Source organism: Orussus abietinus, unplaced genomic scaffold, assembly GCF_000612105.2.
Source record: "Orussus abietinus isolate OABI.00-Male unplaced genomic scaffold, Oabi_2.0 scaffold55, whole genome shotgun sequence".
Lineage (NCBI taxonomy): Eukaryota > Metazoa > Arthropoda > Insecta > Hymenoptera > Orussidae > Orussus > Orussus abietinus.
This window is the reverse complement of record NW_019394295.1, coordinates 242,003-258,511: the sequence shown is the minus strand read 5'-3', so window position 1 is coordinate 258,511 and position 16,509 is coordinate 242,003. Positions and strand designations below refer to the sequence as shown.

The 16,509-nt window shown below is 45.1% G+C and overlaps 3 protein-coding genes across 4 annotated transcripts; 1 reads left to right on the top strand and 2 right to left on the bottom strand.

The window, feature by feature from the left end:
- Positions 1-227: 227 nt before the first annotated feature.
- LOC105695875 (tyrosine-protein phosphatase non-receptor type 23) lies at positions 228-9,350 on the bottom strand. The gene is made up of 15 exons (XM_012417878.1): positions 9,134-9,350; positions 8,701-8,903; positions 8,294-8,616; positions 8,074-8,186; positions 7,578-7,984; positions 7,078-7,425; positions 6,506-6,729; positions 6,140-6,375; positions 3,749-6,068; positions 3,104-3,630; positions 2,695-2,976; positions 2,405-2,589; positions 1,908-2,209; positions 1,623-1,736; positions 228-1,468 (listed from the first exon to the last, which is right to left on the bottom strand). The coding sequence occupies exons 1-15, from the start codon at positions 9,218-9,220 to the stop codon at positions 1,335-1,337; spliced, it is 5,805 nt and encodes a 1,934-aa protein (XP_012273301.1). The 5' UTR covers positions 9,221-9,350; the 3' UTR covers positions 228-1,334.
- Positions 9,351-9,663: 313 nt separating this feature from the next.
- On the bottom strand, positions 9,664-16,279 carry LOC105696073 (ethanolaminephosphotransferase 1). Of its 2 annotated transcripts, XR_001103679.2 has the most exons (9): positions 15,844-16,279; positions 15,202-15,270; positions 14,948-15,140; positions 14,603-14,865; positions 14,371-14,528; positions 14,107-14,287; positions 13,791-13,967; positions 13,503-13,715; positions 9,664-9,792 (listed from the first exon to the last, which is right to left on the bottom strand). XR_001103679.2 is itself a non-coding variant. In XM_012418243.2 (8 exons), the coding sequence occupies exons 1-8, from the start codon at positions 15,907-15,909 to the stop codon at positions 13,653-13,655; spliced, it is 1,170 nt and encodes a 389-aa protein (XP_012273666.1). In that variant the 5' UTR covers positions 15,910-16,279; the 3' UTR covers positions 11,432-13,652. The 2 variants fall into 2 exon arrangements, 1 of the variants encoding a protein (XP_012273666.1); XM_012418243.2 differs by lacking the exon at positions 9,664-9,792 and having other exon boundaries at positions 11,432-13,715.
- On the top strand, positions 10,232-11,552 carry LOC105696083 (coiled-coil-helix-coiled-coil-helix domain-containing protein 7). The gene is made up of 3 exons (XM_012418260.2): positions 10,232-10,746; positions 10,899-10,997; positions 11,131-11,552. The coding sequence occupies exons 1-3, from the start codon at positions 10,639-10,641 to the stop codon at positions 11,242-11,244; spliced, it is 321 nt and encodes a 106-aa protein (XP_012273683.1). The 5' UTR covers positions 10,232-10,638; the 3' UTR covers positions 11,245-11,552.
- Positions 16,280-16,509: the final 230 nt, after the last annotated feature.

Here is a 16,509-nt window from a genome sequence, read left to right as displayed (position 1 = left end):
AACTGGAAGCAAGAGGAAATTTTTTTTTTGTGAAAAACCAAATTTCACGAACATCGCGCTCTTCCTCAGGGCCTGCATAATCCCATGGCGAAGTTTAAAATGATTCAGTGCACCCAGTTTGGGGAAAAGTTTCATAAATATTTTTTAAATATATAAAGTAGCCCTTCCTTAGATATGCAAGCGCGCCAGTATTCGGGAAACGCTCTCTATACGTAAAAGCCCGCTTTTGCAACGTGAGAATTACTACTTTTATTTGCTTCGGAATAAAGGTATGGATTACATATAATCGCTCCTGGAATCCGATACAGTGAAACACGTTTGATAGCTAATCTCGCGATTACACGGTAGAAAAACAATCCCGGTCCTCCGTACGAAGAACTGCGCTTCCCTTTTCCTCCGCGAGGCGGCGCCGCGGTCGCACGCAGTGGCGACATCTCAGGCCTAATTCGCAAGTTTCAAGGACCGCTAGGAAATCAATCTTTATCGTTCACCGCGTCTTTGATTAACATAGCCATAGTCACGTTAACAGTGATCCTCGGAACAGTTTCCAGCGAGTTCTTTCTCTTCGGGGTCCACGTTTCGTCTTCGGCATGCACACAAAAAGCCTTAAGGTGATATGAAAGGGCCATCCAATATATGCGAAACGTCAAAGTATTTATAAGACTTTCCTCCAAACTGTGTGCACCGAATCGTTTCCAGCTTGACAATGTGAATGTGGAGGCCGTAAGGAAGATCCTGACCCCCTTGAAATTTCAATTTTTAAACACTTATAGACATTTAATAATTTGTTCGTAAGAAATTCCATGGGTTCGGAACCTTCTTTAAAGCCTCTACAATCACGTTGTGAAGTTTGAAGCGATTCGGTACCCCCAGCTCGGAGATAATGTCCTTAACGATCGATCCCTAGGATGGCACTTTCACCCGCCCTTAACTCCTTTTTAACCCGGAGACGTGGCGCCCGACGTAGGAAATAAAATCCTAAATAATTTAGTTCTAAAACATGTATGTAAAAGCAAGTGGCCCTCGCTCTCTTCAGGGTCGTGGAAGAAAGCGCGCGATGGCGTCGTCTTCTCTCTTCCGTCTTCTTGGGTCGGCTTCCAATGGCGAGCGATGGAAGAGGCGAGGCCGAGACTCGCACCAGGCTTACCAGGAACCTGATGGAGGACTTGTCGAAGCCAGATGCGAACCGCCCTTAAAATTAGGGGTAACTTGCCTCGATCGGCTCGCAGAAGCCCTTCGCGAGGCGGCTCGAACAGCTCGCAAAGGGCGGCCCTCGCCGCGAGAGTAATGGAATAAGGGTAATGTACATTAATTCGGTAGGTGAGGATGGCCGACTATCTTCTGATGGACCACAAAGGGTCCAGCTGACTCAGTGGATCGACTGCCTTCACGTCGTCCTTCTCCTGGGGATTGTTCGATGGGGTCGATTGACTGATGCTCGCTCCCACTGGTCCCACTTGGCTGCCACCTACAATCGGATTTGTGTACTTTTTATACTAGATCAAAAGGTCCTGCTACACTACGTAAAATATCCTACATGTCCAGTCACACTAGATAGAACATCCTGTATTAAATAAAAAAAAAAACAAGTGATAATCAACTTCCCGAAAGGAAGTACAAACCCAGATTTTGGAGGAAGTCATCGGAGGGGTGACACTGCCTCGGCGCCTTCCCTTTGCTACCTTTCATCCCTCCGAAGCACTCAAAGGTGGACTGCGAAGATGATAAGATGCCACCTGCGGATAATTTCAGATTTACATGACAAATGGATAACTATTAGCTGTATAGTTAGTATAAAGGATTTAATTTGCGGCATGAGTCCGGTATGGTAAGAGCGCTGCCCCTCGCGGAGAGAACGCGAACTATCAGGCCAGTCGAGGAATTTCAATAATCGCCGATTTACTCACGCTTCAGTAGAGCATCCTGAGCATGGTAGAGGACCATTCGGTAACCGAACAACAAGGACTCCTTGTCGATGAGACACCTGCGGAACTTGACGAGGCTCGAGAAGACGAGAGGCACATCGACTACGCCTCTTCCAGCTCGGACATGGCACACGGTTGTGGCGGCCAGCAAGAAAAGTCCACTAAGAGAGCCACCTCCCAAACAATGAACGACAATCGGCTTTGGCGAACATCGCCGTAAGGCTTGTTCAGACATGACGTCCGTCGTGAAGGTCAACAGCGGGCCAGGACTGCTCGGGAAACCGCTGAAAAGGAAAATAACATAAGATGAACACGGTATAGTTAAATCCAGTCATCTACTCTACGTTTAATGAGAACACGAAGAGGCAGAAAAATCAGCGGACTGAGGTCCAACACTTGGAAACTCCTGGAGAAGAGCGACACCGTTAGTGAGCTCGGTTCAGCTTCCACGTGGAGAACAAGCAAATTTGAACTTGTACCTTGCAGGCCAAGCCACGAACTGCATGAGGACGACTACTCGCTCGCTTTTGCTGTCGTTGTGGTTTATGGAGATGATCCTTTGGATGTAACTCGCATGGTTGATTCGGTTCTTCAGGGACAACCGGTAACTGCCGATGGTCAAGCTCTGCTCCTCCTCGATCGGCCAATAGACGTCTGCTCCCAGCTGCGGAAAACCGAGATATTTATCACTCCCTTTTTATCGGTTAATTTTCAAAAGGCAAATTTCTTTTATCTTAATTCTTAGCAATAAATGCTTTCTTCGGTCTACCTGGGAGTCGGAAGCCAGGCAGGCGATCACTTCGCTGCCTTGTTCCCAGATCATCGTCCAAAAAGCTTCCATGGTCTCCACCAGGGGCGCTTGGGTGACGATGAAGGCCGCAGGAGTCCACTGAGTGACGTCCTTGACATGAGAGGCGTTTATATAACTCGATGAGGCCTTCAAGGACGACAATTCAACCCTGCTGGAGTCGTAGGGAATGCACTCGGTGATTCTGTTCTCGCTGGAATGCGCCAAAGCAACATTGGTCGACTGCTTCTTGTCTTCCCGTTCCTGAAAACAGTCACCGTGAGTCTCTCCGACCAGAACAAACGCCACGAAGTAGTATAAGGAGACATAACGCCGGTAAAAAACGACGGTAAGACGAGAAAACAGATGAAGAGGACGACGACGACTTCACCTGGAAGTCGTGGACCTCCTTCCACTTGATGTCGAGATTGGTAGCGCCGCTGAGCGTCTTGACGAGCAGCCCGTCGACGAATTTCTCGTACTTCTCGATGTCCTTGGCGAACTTTTGCAGGACCACCGGGTCTCCCAGGGGGTCCTTCTTTGGCTGTACGTCCAGGTACCAGGTGTCCCATACAATCTGGAGGTTCTCGCTTCTGTCTTCAGTCTTGATCGCGGTGGTTCCTGGTTCCTTCTCCTCGTTCCGCTGAGAGACGTTCTCTCCTGGCACCACGTTTCCGTTCTCCACCTGTTTCCGCGGCTTCTCGTTGGACTGAACTTCTGGAACGAGAGGTGCATGGTTTATGGTCACGTCCAGGTCAGACAGCAGGTCGACATTTGACTTTGGCTTGGTCGCTTTGGTGGACTCTTCAGAGTCCTCTGCCTTCTCCGGAGCGGAGCTGGTGGTGTTGGTCTCGTTGTTCGAGGCTTGCATGTAGGTTTGGTTGAGTCCACTTTGGTTTGCGTCGTTCACGATGGAACCTGGAACGAAACTTGAATCATTAAGGTGATACTAAAGGGTCAATCTATATATACATAATTTCTCAACGCCTTTCACATCATCTTCAGGGAAGTTAGGATCCCACCAGGGTCAACTCACCTTGTCCTTGGACCTGCAGGCCGTACTGAGCTGCATAATACGCCTGACTGCTCGGTTGCACCTGATAACTTTGCCCAGAGTACTGCGAGGAGGAAACCTGGCTGGTAGCAACGCTCATGTTCGCGTTAGTGTACATAGCAGCAGCATCCTGGACCTGATAAGTGCCCCCAGCAACATCGTGCTGAACAACAGGCTCAGCTTCAGGAGTCCTCTGGACATTCGAGGTCCTAGAATCCTGGTACCCAGAGCTGTACTGGTACCCGCCGACCGCGGGGTCATAGGCATACCCAGGGTGTCCTTTATAAGAATCAGGAACAACCCCTCCATCAGCTCCCTGATTTCCGGCATACCCGGTGGCGTAAGCCTGCTGATATCCTGGGTACTGCATTACCCCAGAGTAATGACCCTGAAGAGGGTACTGGTACCCCTGGGTGTACGCTTGCATAGAGCTGGACTTGGCATGGCTCTGGATCATCTCCGAGTCGTTGGAGTAGTTGACCTGGGGATAGCTCTGAGTGGTAGCTCCACCCATCCCGACCTGTTGGTACCCATGGGCAGAGGAGTTCTGCTGATAACTCCCATAAGACCCCGGATAGCTCTGACCCACCTGGCCGGGGATCATCTGGGAGCCTCCAGGAGCTGTAGCCACTCCTTCAGGGTACATCTGCTGGTCGACATAGCCAGCCACGTTGGACGTGGGCAAGGTCGACGCATAATACGACGCCGCGTCGGAAGCAACCACGTTGGGTGCTGTTACAGGGTACGACCCGTGGATGGTGCCATCAGTGGGGAGGATCCCGGCTTGGTTCCGCATGTACTGGTCCTGCAGAACGTAGTGACCCCCGGCAGCGACTCCGTCCTGCTGCGCCTGCAGGGGCTGCAAGGTCTGCAACGTCTGCACCGGGAGTTGGCCCTGCATCTGGCCGTGCATCCCTGAGGACGTCTGCATGTCAACGGTCCCAGCTGGTCCAGGGGATGGGTAGCTCTGCGCGGGCACGTTGTTGGCCACTTGCGCTATCGGCGTATGCTGAGGAGGATGCTGAGGAGCTTGATAAGAGTGCCCTAACGCGTCATGTCCGGACACAGCGACCCGAGAGAAGGCGGTACCCTGGCGTGGTTGCACACTGGACCCGGTCAGCTGAGGCTGGGGCTGACTTCGACTCGCCTGGGTCTCTTCGCTCTGCGGATTTGAAAACCCCGTCGCAGACACCTGCGACCCAGCCTGCTGCGCGCGATTCCTGTCGGCCTCGGTGAAGAGGTTCTGCGCCGCCTGGATGATGTTCGCCTGGTACTGCGTCGAGGTGTTCGCGCTGTGCTGAGGGGAGGGGCTCTGGTACCCCGAGGTGGAGCTGGGGCGAGGCAAGGTGGTCAGACCCTGGTACCCCTGGGCCTCCTGGGGGACGCGGTACTCCCCATACTGAGAGTACGATGCACCGGTGTTGTACCGCAAAGAGTATTGCGACTGATCATTGCTCTCGTAGGAATGAGCAACCTGGCCGTTGGTGAAGGCTCCGTACCCTGCGTACTGCTCGGCTCCGCTGGAGACTTCCCTGGTGGAGCACGTACCCCCAGGCCCCGCCTGGTGGTACATGCTGGTGGTGTCGGTGGTCCCGGTCTTCGGGAAACTCTGACTTAAACTGCCGCCTGTGTTCACCGCCTCCCCGTAGGTGTAACTCCCGTACCCGACCTGCTGACCCGGGTAGTACTCCGTGTAGCCTCTTGGGTAATACCCATAGGAACTGGCTGGATCGTTCACCGGTGTTTCGCCGGTAGACCCGGGTACTGGAAGCCCAGGCCCGGGATCGTTGGCCATGGGGTTCGCTCTAACCTTTATCGAGGATCCGGCATCCGGTTGCGCGGCTATCGACGGCTCCGTCTGCTGATTCTGATACCCGGGGACGTTCTTCTGCCTGCTCATCAAGTAGTCCCGCAGCTTCAGACCCCCGCTGGACCCTGCACTGGGCGGCTCACCTCCGGGGACCTCCACCGCTGCAGTTTCCCCGGCGTTGTACGACCCCTTCTCGTTCCTCGCCAGGATCTGCTCGCGCTCCTCCTCCTGCACCTTGCAGGTGCTCCTCACTCTTAACAGCAGCTTCGACACATTCGTCCCCAGCTTCCTGTAGAACTCCAGGCCCTTGCTGGACTTGGCCAACAGGTCCTCGTACGCGTCGTACGAGGATATCAATGAGTTTATCATCAGCTCCCGCCTCTTCAGGATCTCGTCCACCGTTTTTCGCGTCTCTGCTGTGTGCGCGTATGCGTCTGTTAGCGCTGCCAGGATGTTGTCCTGGGCGGATAGGTTCTGCTCTATCAGGCTCACCTGGAGAACCATCGAACTAATCTATAGGACGTAACTAATGATGAGGTTCTCCGCTTTCGAGCCGCACTTACCACCGACTGGTGCTTGTTAATTTGCTCGGCGAACAGCTGATCCAAGGATACCGACTCGGCGGTCGCGGTCACCAGGATCCTCGTCAGGTCGTCCTGGGCTATCGCTTCTCTCAGCTGCGTGTACAATTCGTTCCGTTGACGACGCATCTCGTCCACCTTCCCCAGGATGCGTTTCAGCTCTCGAGTGTGGACAGCTTCGCCTTCGCTGTCGGCCTTCCGCCCTTCCTCCGCTTTTGCTGAAATTTCAAGTTTTCAATTTAAAAGCGATGGTCCGGTTTAAATAGCGATACTCTTAAGTGGAGGAAGGTATCAAGTGCCGATAAGGGAAGAAGGCTCGTACTCGTGAAACGGAAACACCGTACGTACCTGGGAAATGAGATTTCGGCGACGGAATATGCGCTATCAGTTCCGACAACGGGCGAGCGAGGATTCGCAGATTGGTGACGTGCAAAGTCATAGCTCGATGCAATGCCTGATTGCTCTCGGAAGCCTTCGCATGTGCTTCTTCGTACTTTTTCGCCTCCCTGGTCAAGTCGGTCGCCACTATGGACGGGGGCCTCTTTCCCATCGTCTCCTGGTACAACTTCTCTCTGCCAAAAGAAATTCCCATCAGAATGGATTGCTCTGGATTAAGGCGATATGAAAGTGGCGCCTGAGGGAACATCTAATAAACTTTCCCGAACAATTTAAAATGTTCCCACGTGTGCTAGGATGCTCTAAGGAAGGTTCCGATACCCATGAAACCTATTTCTTATTTTAATTTTATCATAAACACGTCTTTAAAATCTGTGCACTGATGGAAACATCTTTTTAGATTTATATTGATGTATTTATGCACATCAATATTCATACTGATACGGAACTGACACGGAACGTCCACTGCACGGACACGTCACTGATATGTCTACATCGGCTTATATGATATTCGCGTTCCCAACCTTCGTCGTTCCTCGTTCAAAAGGTGCTCGATCTCTTCCAACATCCCCTCGACGTCGTGATAAGTGTCCGCCAGTTTCCCCATGGCGTCTACCAAATCTTGAATCGCGTTCGACTTGGCGTTCAGAGCTGCACACCTCTCGGCCAGCTCTTCAGGTAGTGGCAGAGAATTCGCATCGGTGCTTCTTCCATCAGGATCCCAGAGACTCAGGTGGTCCAGCTTCAAGGACGCCAGGTACATGTTCAGCTGCTGATCTCGTTCCTCTATTTTCGCTCCGATGGAACGCAATATCTTGGCCTTCTCCTCGGAGTACAGGGAACTGGCCTCGTGGACCTTCATGGGCACCAACCTGTAAAAGCAGCTTTATTAATATTCTATTCGATCTTATTTAAGTGGAACTTTAGTCAATACGGTGATTTCAATACAATATTCAATACTACGGTTAGATATTGTTTGCATTAGCTCCCTTGCAATCCTCGGAGCTACCTGTGAAAATCTCACCTGGCGAATATATCTGGCCCCGAGACTTCTGGATCGTTGACACTGAAGGAGATCCCTTTGACGAGGGATGCTCCCTTAACTGTAGGTAAAACGTCTTTGTCAGGGACCTCTTCGTGGTAAATGAACTCGTTCTCGTTTTTGGCAGCCTTCCGTTTCCCCTCGATGACATCATTCGTGAAAGTCAGCGCCTCTTCTATCGTTTCCATTTCTCCAGCAAAACTCGTAATGCCCATGTTTCCTTTTCCGCTTGTATATAGAGATCGTGCTTCGTTCAAAGCTGCCAAAGCTGCGTTGTAGAATGCAACTCTTTCACCCATCTTCTGCTGCTCCTCCGCTGCGAGGCCTTGATAAAGTTGTGTGACGGCTAAGTGGTATGCTCTTTTAAACTTCACGTACCGTCGCCAGTGCTGCATTCAGTACGTAACATTCATTATTAGAAGCAAAATTTAGGAGAAAGTAATATACCATTCCTCCACTAACAACAAACAATACATACCTTGCAACATTTTGCTCCCACCATGTCCACTACTACATTGTCCACTCCACCGTTCTGTTCCAGAGTATTTAAAGCCAAGCCGTAGTAATCCACTATTTGACGCGCTACTTTCGCTGCAAATAATGTGAGTAAATTTGAGTATATCATAAATAATGATTAAGCATAGATATGATCAGAAATACTTATAATAAATCGTCAATTGTGAGCAATAGTCACGTACCCACGATCGTAGGCTTTCGATTGTCGAGCATGCTTTTTTCTAGGATGCATTCCTGCGCTTGAGCCAAGCACAGGTTCTGTAGAAAACTCATGAATTCTGGAGGAAAGTCTGCCTCCGGTAATTGCGGATAGCTGTTCTTTAAATGCTCAAACGCCCATGCGGCGCATTGGAAATGTGCACACGCCATTTTCATGCCATCCGCAGTGGTCCTTTCAGTGCATGCTCCAAGTTGAGTATGGATAGCACCGATATTATATAAAATCGTACTGATCTCGAAACGAATACTGGGTAGAGAATTTTCTACATGGACATACGAATCTCTCCTGCTCGAACAAAATAAAATTAATCAAAGATCATAAATATTTCAAGTAAGTACATAATTAAAAAAATACATAAATTCTAAGCACCATGAAAACGTAACGGCAGCTGCTCCGTCCTTCTCCATAGGAAATCTGCTTTGCAGGAAATGCAACTGACAGTAGTACTTCTTCAGAAGCGCCGCTCCGGTCACGTCGATAGGAGGTCTCGTGGCCATCGCTCTCAAGCTTTCCAACTGGTGTATCTCGTAGTTGTAGCTCTCAGGGTCCTCATTGTAAAAGTCCCGAATGTACTGGAAAACAAAACGATATGACTATCGTACAAAGTAACACCCCTACGAACTTGAACGATCACTGCGTCAAGATTGTTGATGCAGTCCACTTGAGAATTCTAGACTCTCATCGCAGTACTCATGCAAGTTATTTCAACAGTAAAATCAATGCCTAATTGGACTCTTACGTATAATGCTCCCCCATTACGATAAAAGTTGACAAATTAACTGGAAATCTCAATTCACAGTACCTGTTTAAGTTTTGGACCGAAGGACGGCGACTCGAGGCTCGTCCTCAGCTGAAACGACATCATCGGCAATCTCGGGACGGCCTCCATGGTATCGATGCTCCGTTAAACGAGCAGAAAATTCCACCGTAACGACGAGACTTCCGTCTTCTACGAGTGTAAACGTCAAAAGTGCGACAGCCGTCGGTGGCCGTCGGGCTGGTCGAGGTCGTTGACAGCTTCTTCTTCTTCTTCTTCTTCTATGTTATCAAGGGAGGTGCACTCTCTTGGTTGTTGGCGCTAGTTGATTAGTTCGACTTACAGCCACTGTGTCGCTAGTGAAGAGCGTTAGTGGAGCCGCCTTTGTTGGCGGGCAATTCGAATGGGACGATACACTTAGATTACAGCTTTTTAGGAAAGTGATAATCATGGACATATATAATATATATGCATACATTTCAAATTGCCAAGGCTTTCCAAGTCAGTAAAGTATTTATTCGCATCAACACAGTTTTGTTGTAAAATATCACTGATATTTAGAATATTTAGAATAGAGACATCATCGGCAGTAAGTAATGCACAAAACGTCGATACTACTGGTTCAGCTGGTAAAAGTTTCTTGAAAATAATTCATCCAAGACCAACGTCTTACAACGAAACACATCTTAAAGGTGCGGAAGTGCCTGAAACAGATATATATAATAGGAATCTGAAAAATAATGACGAACGTCCCTCTGTTTCTGCAAAAAAGAGAGGAATCATGTCTTCCGAAACTATACACATAGAGAAACAAAGTTTATCTCCCCAAAATAAGAAAATACTGAGAGATATTAAAACAATGAAACAAAAAGTGTCTCGAGAAATGAAAAGAATTGAATCTTTGAAAGCATTACTTAATAAATCGCAATGAGTTATACATGCCGAACGCAATTCTGACTTTTCCAATTTTAATATAATAGGAAATCAAGCTCAAAATAAATTCCTATGCAACTCTACAAAGTTACGTTTTAATAATAATTAAGAGATTATAGGGAAATACAGATTTGACAACAAATATAGTTTTAAAATACACTCTTTTTACCTCCCGTTTAATGGCGGATGGGAAATCTTGCTTGCTTGCCTTATTCTGGTTCTTTCGTCAGTAATGGACAATCTAGTATCAGTTTGAAAGTCTACTTGTCCCTATAATTCCTCTAGCATTCCAGAATGTCTATATTTAATACATTTACACCAGCTACTTTACGCCGGTTTTATGAATTACTTGTATTAAAGTGGTGTAAACGCTATTTTACTCCGGTTTTACCGGTAAGACCGTCGTAAAACGTTTATACGGCATTTAACACTAGTAGTTACAAAATCGATATAAGGCAGGCGGTGTAAATGCACTAAATGAGGTAAAATCAAGTAATATTGACACCAGGTTAGAATTCAGAATTCTAAAAACCAGAATTAAATTGCAAACGTAATCTAACTGTATAAAATACTTTCAAACGATTCTTTGAAAATGGGACATCACTAAAATATAAAAAATGGACAAAGGAAAACAATTCGAGCATTCTAAAAAGCACCAAGAGATAATTAATTCCTACACCTTGGATTCAAATCATGCTTCCGAAATAAACAATCCATGTCGAAAGGTATTTAAGACCCTAACATTACATCGAATGCTTTATAATAATACAACAATTGATAGGAATAAAAAATTTGTGTACACGGTCTATACACCGTACATGCACTCTATTGTATATTAGAAATACAATAGCGTGTAAATAATATATTTTCTCCATAGGAAGAAAAAATGTCATACAAATGCCTCGATGAGAATAACTACAACAAAGATTCCTGTACACAATACTTCGAAAATTACAAGGCCTGCAAAATGTTCTGGGTAACATAATTCTACTTTGTACGATTTCAAACATCTTACGCCCATATCTAGAGCGTGCGTAACAAAATTGATGGATGACCCGCTATTTTGAACAATTTATAAATGCACTAAATTACAAATACTTGTGTTTCAGAATTCTGTTGTAAGAAAGCGTAAATTAGAGGATATTAGACCTTTTCTACCTCATCCAGATGAGAGAGAAACAATTAAGGCTGAACATATGAAAACATTTCAAAGGAATGTATGAACATTTTTACTCTGATTAGTTCTTACTAGAATGTGTAAATATATCTTTTTAGATTGAGGTATTTTATTGTTCTTTTAGTAAAAGATTGTATTAAAAGTTTAGAGATTAACAAAAACAGTATATACAATTTTAAGCATGTCTGATGAAAGATAAAGGATACACGGGTCCAATGATGTACTCGCCGAGATATATTGAAAATGAAATTCATATATTTACATGTACACAAATTCTGCTTTGTTTTACTAAAAACAATGCTTAATGTATATCAACTCCATAATAAATTTGTACATACGTCTTTAGTTACTGCACGATCAAGATCGTTATATCTTGTGGTAATGTAGGTTATGTCAGTATTTAATATTAGCGTTACAAGCTTGAGATGCAACCTAAAAGATATGTCCAAAGAATGGCCTTTGCGGTAGATCTTCAGAGAGGAAGTTAACGCGCGTTAGAGTAATATTTGGTTAATAATGTTTCAAGGGCAATTTGTACAGCCTAATTAGAGGTAAAATTAATAATAACACGAATACACTCAACGGTAAAATAGGGAACAATGGAAAAAGACAACGCAGAAGGCATTGCGACTGAAAATCAATGTTCGACCATTAAATTAGACGGCCAGATCGATCCCAAAGTATGGGCATTACCATAGTTGACAAACATAATTTGCATACTCTCATAACGTATGGAGTCACTATCTTCGAGACTCGTTCGAGACTAGCCATGCCTTATACAATCGATGTTACGTGTTCCTCCGTTCAATTTATGACATTGTGCCAGAAATAATTATTTCGTAGAAATGCAAGAATTGCTTAAAATATCCTGTAATAACTTATGCAGATTTTTCGTGTCCCAAACGTGATGAGTTCATTGAACACCTATATTGTTGTAAATTGAACGCAGTTACATTCAACAGAATGGATATCTACTCGACGATCGATATGTCGATGTTCCCTGAACAGATGACGTTCACCTGTCACATGGAATGAAAAAACTCGAGCTCAACTGGAGTTGTAAAGAGTGTAAAATGGAGAGTCATAGGAAACTCCAGCATTCGGATGGCCTAGTGACAGGAACCCTTAGAAACTAGACAACTATGACTATAGGTTAATACGGATCAGGTGCACTTTATACTTAATATACCCTTTTAAAAAAATGATTCATGTTTTTTACGTTGAAAAAATGATTCTAGCAGTTTCAGTGGAAATCTTGAACTTTCCTGAGATTTCTAGCGTTCAAAATAGTCGACGAAAACGTACCCAAACATTTTTACATTTTTTTTTAAAAAGCACAGTGCAGTGAGTTACACTCGTTATACTTGAATGCAGAAAGTACAGCTAACCCGAACAAACCTTATACTGTATATGACCCAACTTTTTCCTTACATGGGCAAGACGACTCAAATAATAACAGGCACGGTCGTGTAGCAAAAGAAGTATAAAGGAATGACGTCCAAGGGACAGTGCATGTTAAGAGCGGAGAGGTGCCAATCCAATTTACACACGAGTGCCGAACCCAACCAGTACGACTAAAATCATACATATGTACAGTTACGCCGAGAGAGTGAGAAAAAGTGACACAGGGAATGAGGAATGTCATGTAACGGCAAACAAGCAGGAACTTCCTGTTCCGAGTCCAGAAGCAGCCGTTGCATCTGTTAAAAATCTCTCACCGAGTTCCACTAAGAGTACGAAGTGTTCACTATTGAATTCACATATCACAGTAGCATGAGATTGACAATTTCGGGGGACCAGGAGGAGGTGGAGAGAGAGAGAGAAAAAAAATGAAAAATAAATAAGCTACATAGCAGGTACATAGAAGTTGGGCAGTGTTCACGAACAGGTGAGTACCAGATTTCATAAGGAACTCCCACTCTATAGTTCTTTCCAGAAAATTCTGACCTTACATTTCCCTGTCAAGTCAGCTGATAGTAACACTAGCAATCCTTGCAAGAAAATATAACTTGATTTCACCAAATGGCGGTGATTAGAATACAAGTAAATTGTTCTACATAACTGGTGTAAATATTTTTTAGACGACGTTATGACGACTATCGATGAAAATTGAAAAGTGTTGCTAATGTTACTATCGTCTAACTTGGTAATGAAATGTAAGGTTATTTTTATATGAAAGTGGGAGCTCTTTATGCTACTTCGTGGTACATACGTACAAGTTACAAGGAGGTTATTATGAGAGACGCACTTGTGGGGATCGTAACCGAATATCGTGAACACCGCAGCGTCTTTGTCTTGACTTACACTGCAAAGCACTCCTCGTTGGGAATCCGAAGATCATGGGATTCGGGTCGTTTGGTTACTGGGCCTTTCCGGCGAACAAACGTGCGTCAGATTTTGCGTTCTTTGGGTTGCTCTCCTCTTTTCTTTTTAGCATGCACTGTCGGCAAGCAGTCATTCGGAGTGCTCCTGTATGCGGAAAGTATGGATACGGAAGTGACGGCACATCTGCCTAACCTAAAATGTTAATACAAGGAGGTTAAGTCTTTGGTTTATGAGCTATTTTGATGTTAAGTAAGTTGACGAACGCACCACACACGTTCCATAGTGAACATGAGCTGCCAAGGCTAGAGCAGAGACGAAGTACATGGTCTTCACATTATAGCTGGGCAAGATGACGGAGAAAACTGCCGCTCCAGCCACCAGGAGCAGTATCCAGGGTAGTATCTCGCATCTGGTGTTACTCATTTGGGACACTATCAGTCGACACTGTCGTTCCATGAAATGAAAATAGAGTTTAAGGTGATTGTAACCCGTTGAAACATTTCATTGTTGTCAGTAAAAAAAGATTCTTCAAACTACCTATGTTAAGGCCTTTTATACGTATGTTGATATGATGAAAACTTACGCATATATTGGAGAATACTGTTCCAATCGCAAAGTAGATTATCCTTGGATCCTTTTCCAAAACATTGTTTGGTGAATGCGTGACCCAGACTGTGGCGATTGTGAAGAGTACTAACAAAGGCACTAAAGGCCTCACGGCCTCTGGTAGCGTTCTGTTTTTACCTGTCTTATCTCGGTATGACCTGAAGAAACGAAACATTGCATCAAATCGCTGTATGTGTAATGAGTATCGAAGAGCTTCATCGAATCGAATTCTCCCTCTCACTTGTATATGTTCCACAGTACAACTGGCAAATTGGATACGATGGCACTGACGTAGAGTAACATCTCGAACATGATACCCGCTGAAATTCCACCTGGCAATTCGAACTTCCAAGCTTCGTGTCCGCCGATGCTTGTCAGAACAAAGACTAGAATCGTTGCCTGAAATTTATATAAATATGATTAATTGGTTAATAGGAATCAAATGTAGAATTACATTAATGGAAAGAATTTACTAGCATCGATGCATCGTAGCCCCAAGGGAGAAATAAAACACCAGTGTTGTACTTTTCCCAATGGCTGAGATAAAAATTGACAAAAACATTCCACAGTATGAAGTACATTCGTAGAGGTGATACACTGTGATCCGTCCTTCCGAAGACAGAATACATGCAGACCGTAATTAACATTGCTGTCCAGCTGTCGAGACCATGATCAAATAATTCACCTAACGGGCCTGATGTTTGCGTACGTCTCGCTTGTTTACCATCGATGCCGTCTGAAATTAAACATCCCATTAAATGTTCCCATTAAATCATGTGATTGCTAGCATTGGGGGAATAAACATTATTTCGACCAACCTAAGGTATATGCCATAAATATGAAGAAAGCAGCTAATGCAAAAACCCATCTGGGTATCGGTGGGTACTCTGGATGATCGTCACTAGACGCATAGAAGTAGCGATCATAACTTGCAAACATTAGAAAATTCACCACAGTAAATAGGAATCCCAGAAATGTCAACAAATTAGGGGCAACCCATTTTGGACAATACTGAAAGAAATAAACCCTTGTAACGATTCGAACATTCCTACATTAAAAGCAATGTACTTACCTGAACGACTTTATTCCAAAATGGGTGCATAACATAAATGCTGAGGGGACTTGTATCCAGCGAACTATACTGTAAACAAATAGAGGAATTTGATTAACATTACATGTCTATAATATACACACCTAGTATATAAAAATAAAACCACAGAATGCGCTTTCTAACCGAAACTAAACTATCAAGCTTCACGACATGTCGAAATCACTCAACGCCTAAGAATATGCAAAGAGGATCCTTACTTCGAAATATAACAGGTGTGTCAACAATATCGATTGTCTTCGTCGCTAACAATGGCATGCAATTAAGTCATTAGCTTAGATATGAAGACACTCGCCTTTATCGTATGATAATTTAATCTCCTACTTGACAACCGAGCCTCCTCAATAAAACGACTCGCCTCATGAAAATCTAACTTCCGACGTTGTACCGGACTCTCTATCGACTAATAGATTCTAAACAAAATGTTTATAAATACCCATCGCTCATAACAGTGAGTTAATTTATTGTCAACTTATGAAAATACTTCTCCCATCCTTCGATACAATATTTTAATGTCAAAGCGCCTTTCATTACTATGCAGAAAATCTGCATTGAAGTTAACCTCCTAACAAGAAACTGGAAGGCCTTGAGAAATGATGATACTACCTTGTAATTTTCGAAGCCTGTGAGATGCTCCTGCGTCAAATACATTATCTCCAAATTACACTTCATCTTGCAGCTAGGACTTTCAACGGACTAATCGCTACTCGCTAATAAAAGCTCCGCTTTCCGCGGAAGCTCAGTCTCGTTCTCGTCGCTCGATCACATGGAGGTTATATGTTTAATTTAATTGATTGGAGCGCCTTGCCGGTTGACGTTCGGAGATTGTCTCGGAAAATTTTTCGTGTGCTAAAAAAAGAACTATATCAGTATTCTACAGCAGATTTTGCAGCGCCTCTTGCTCATTTTCCGAGCACGCGATCACACACGCAACCGCAGCGACCGCAAGATCCACGTGAATGACTAAACCAGACTAATGAGAGACTACGAGATCGCTACGACGTAACGCCAATGTTTCTTTGGAGCCCGCCCGGCCCCCGCGAGACTGCGGACGCGACACCGCGTGCTAATTGCTGATTATAATCGCGATTCCTTGACTTTTCGACGCATGCGCCCCCTTATGGCTGATCTGCAATCTGCCTTTACATCTATGTCCGCTTAAAGCGGCCAATCGGAAACGCGCTTTTAAAAGTATTACGTATTTTTGACGAGGCGCTCACTTCTCGCACTTTCATCTCACGTGGGTTTACTCGTCGAATTACGTATTCGCTA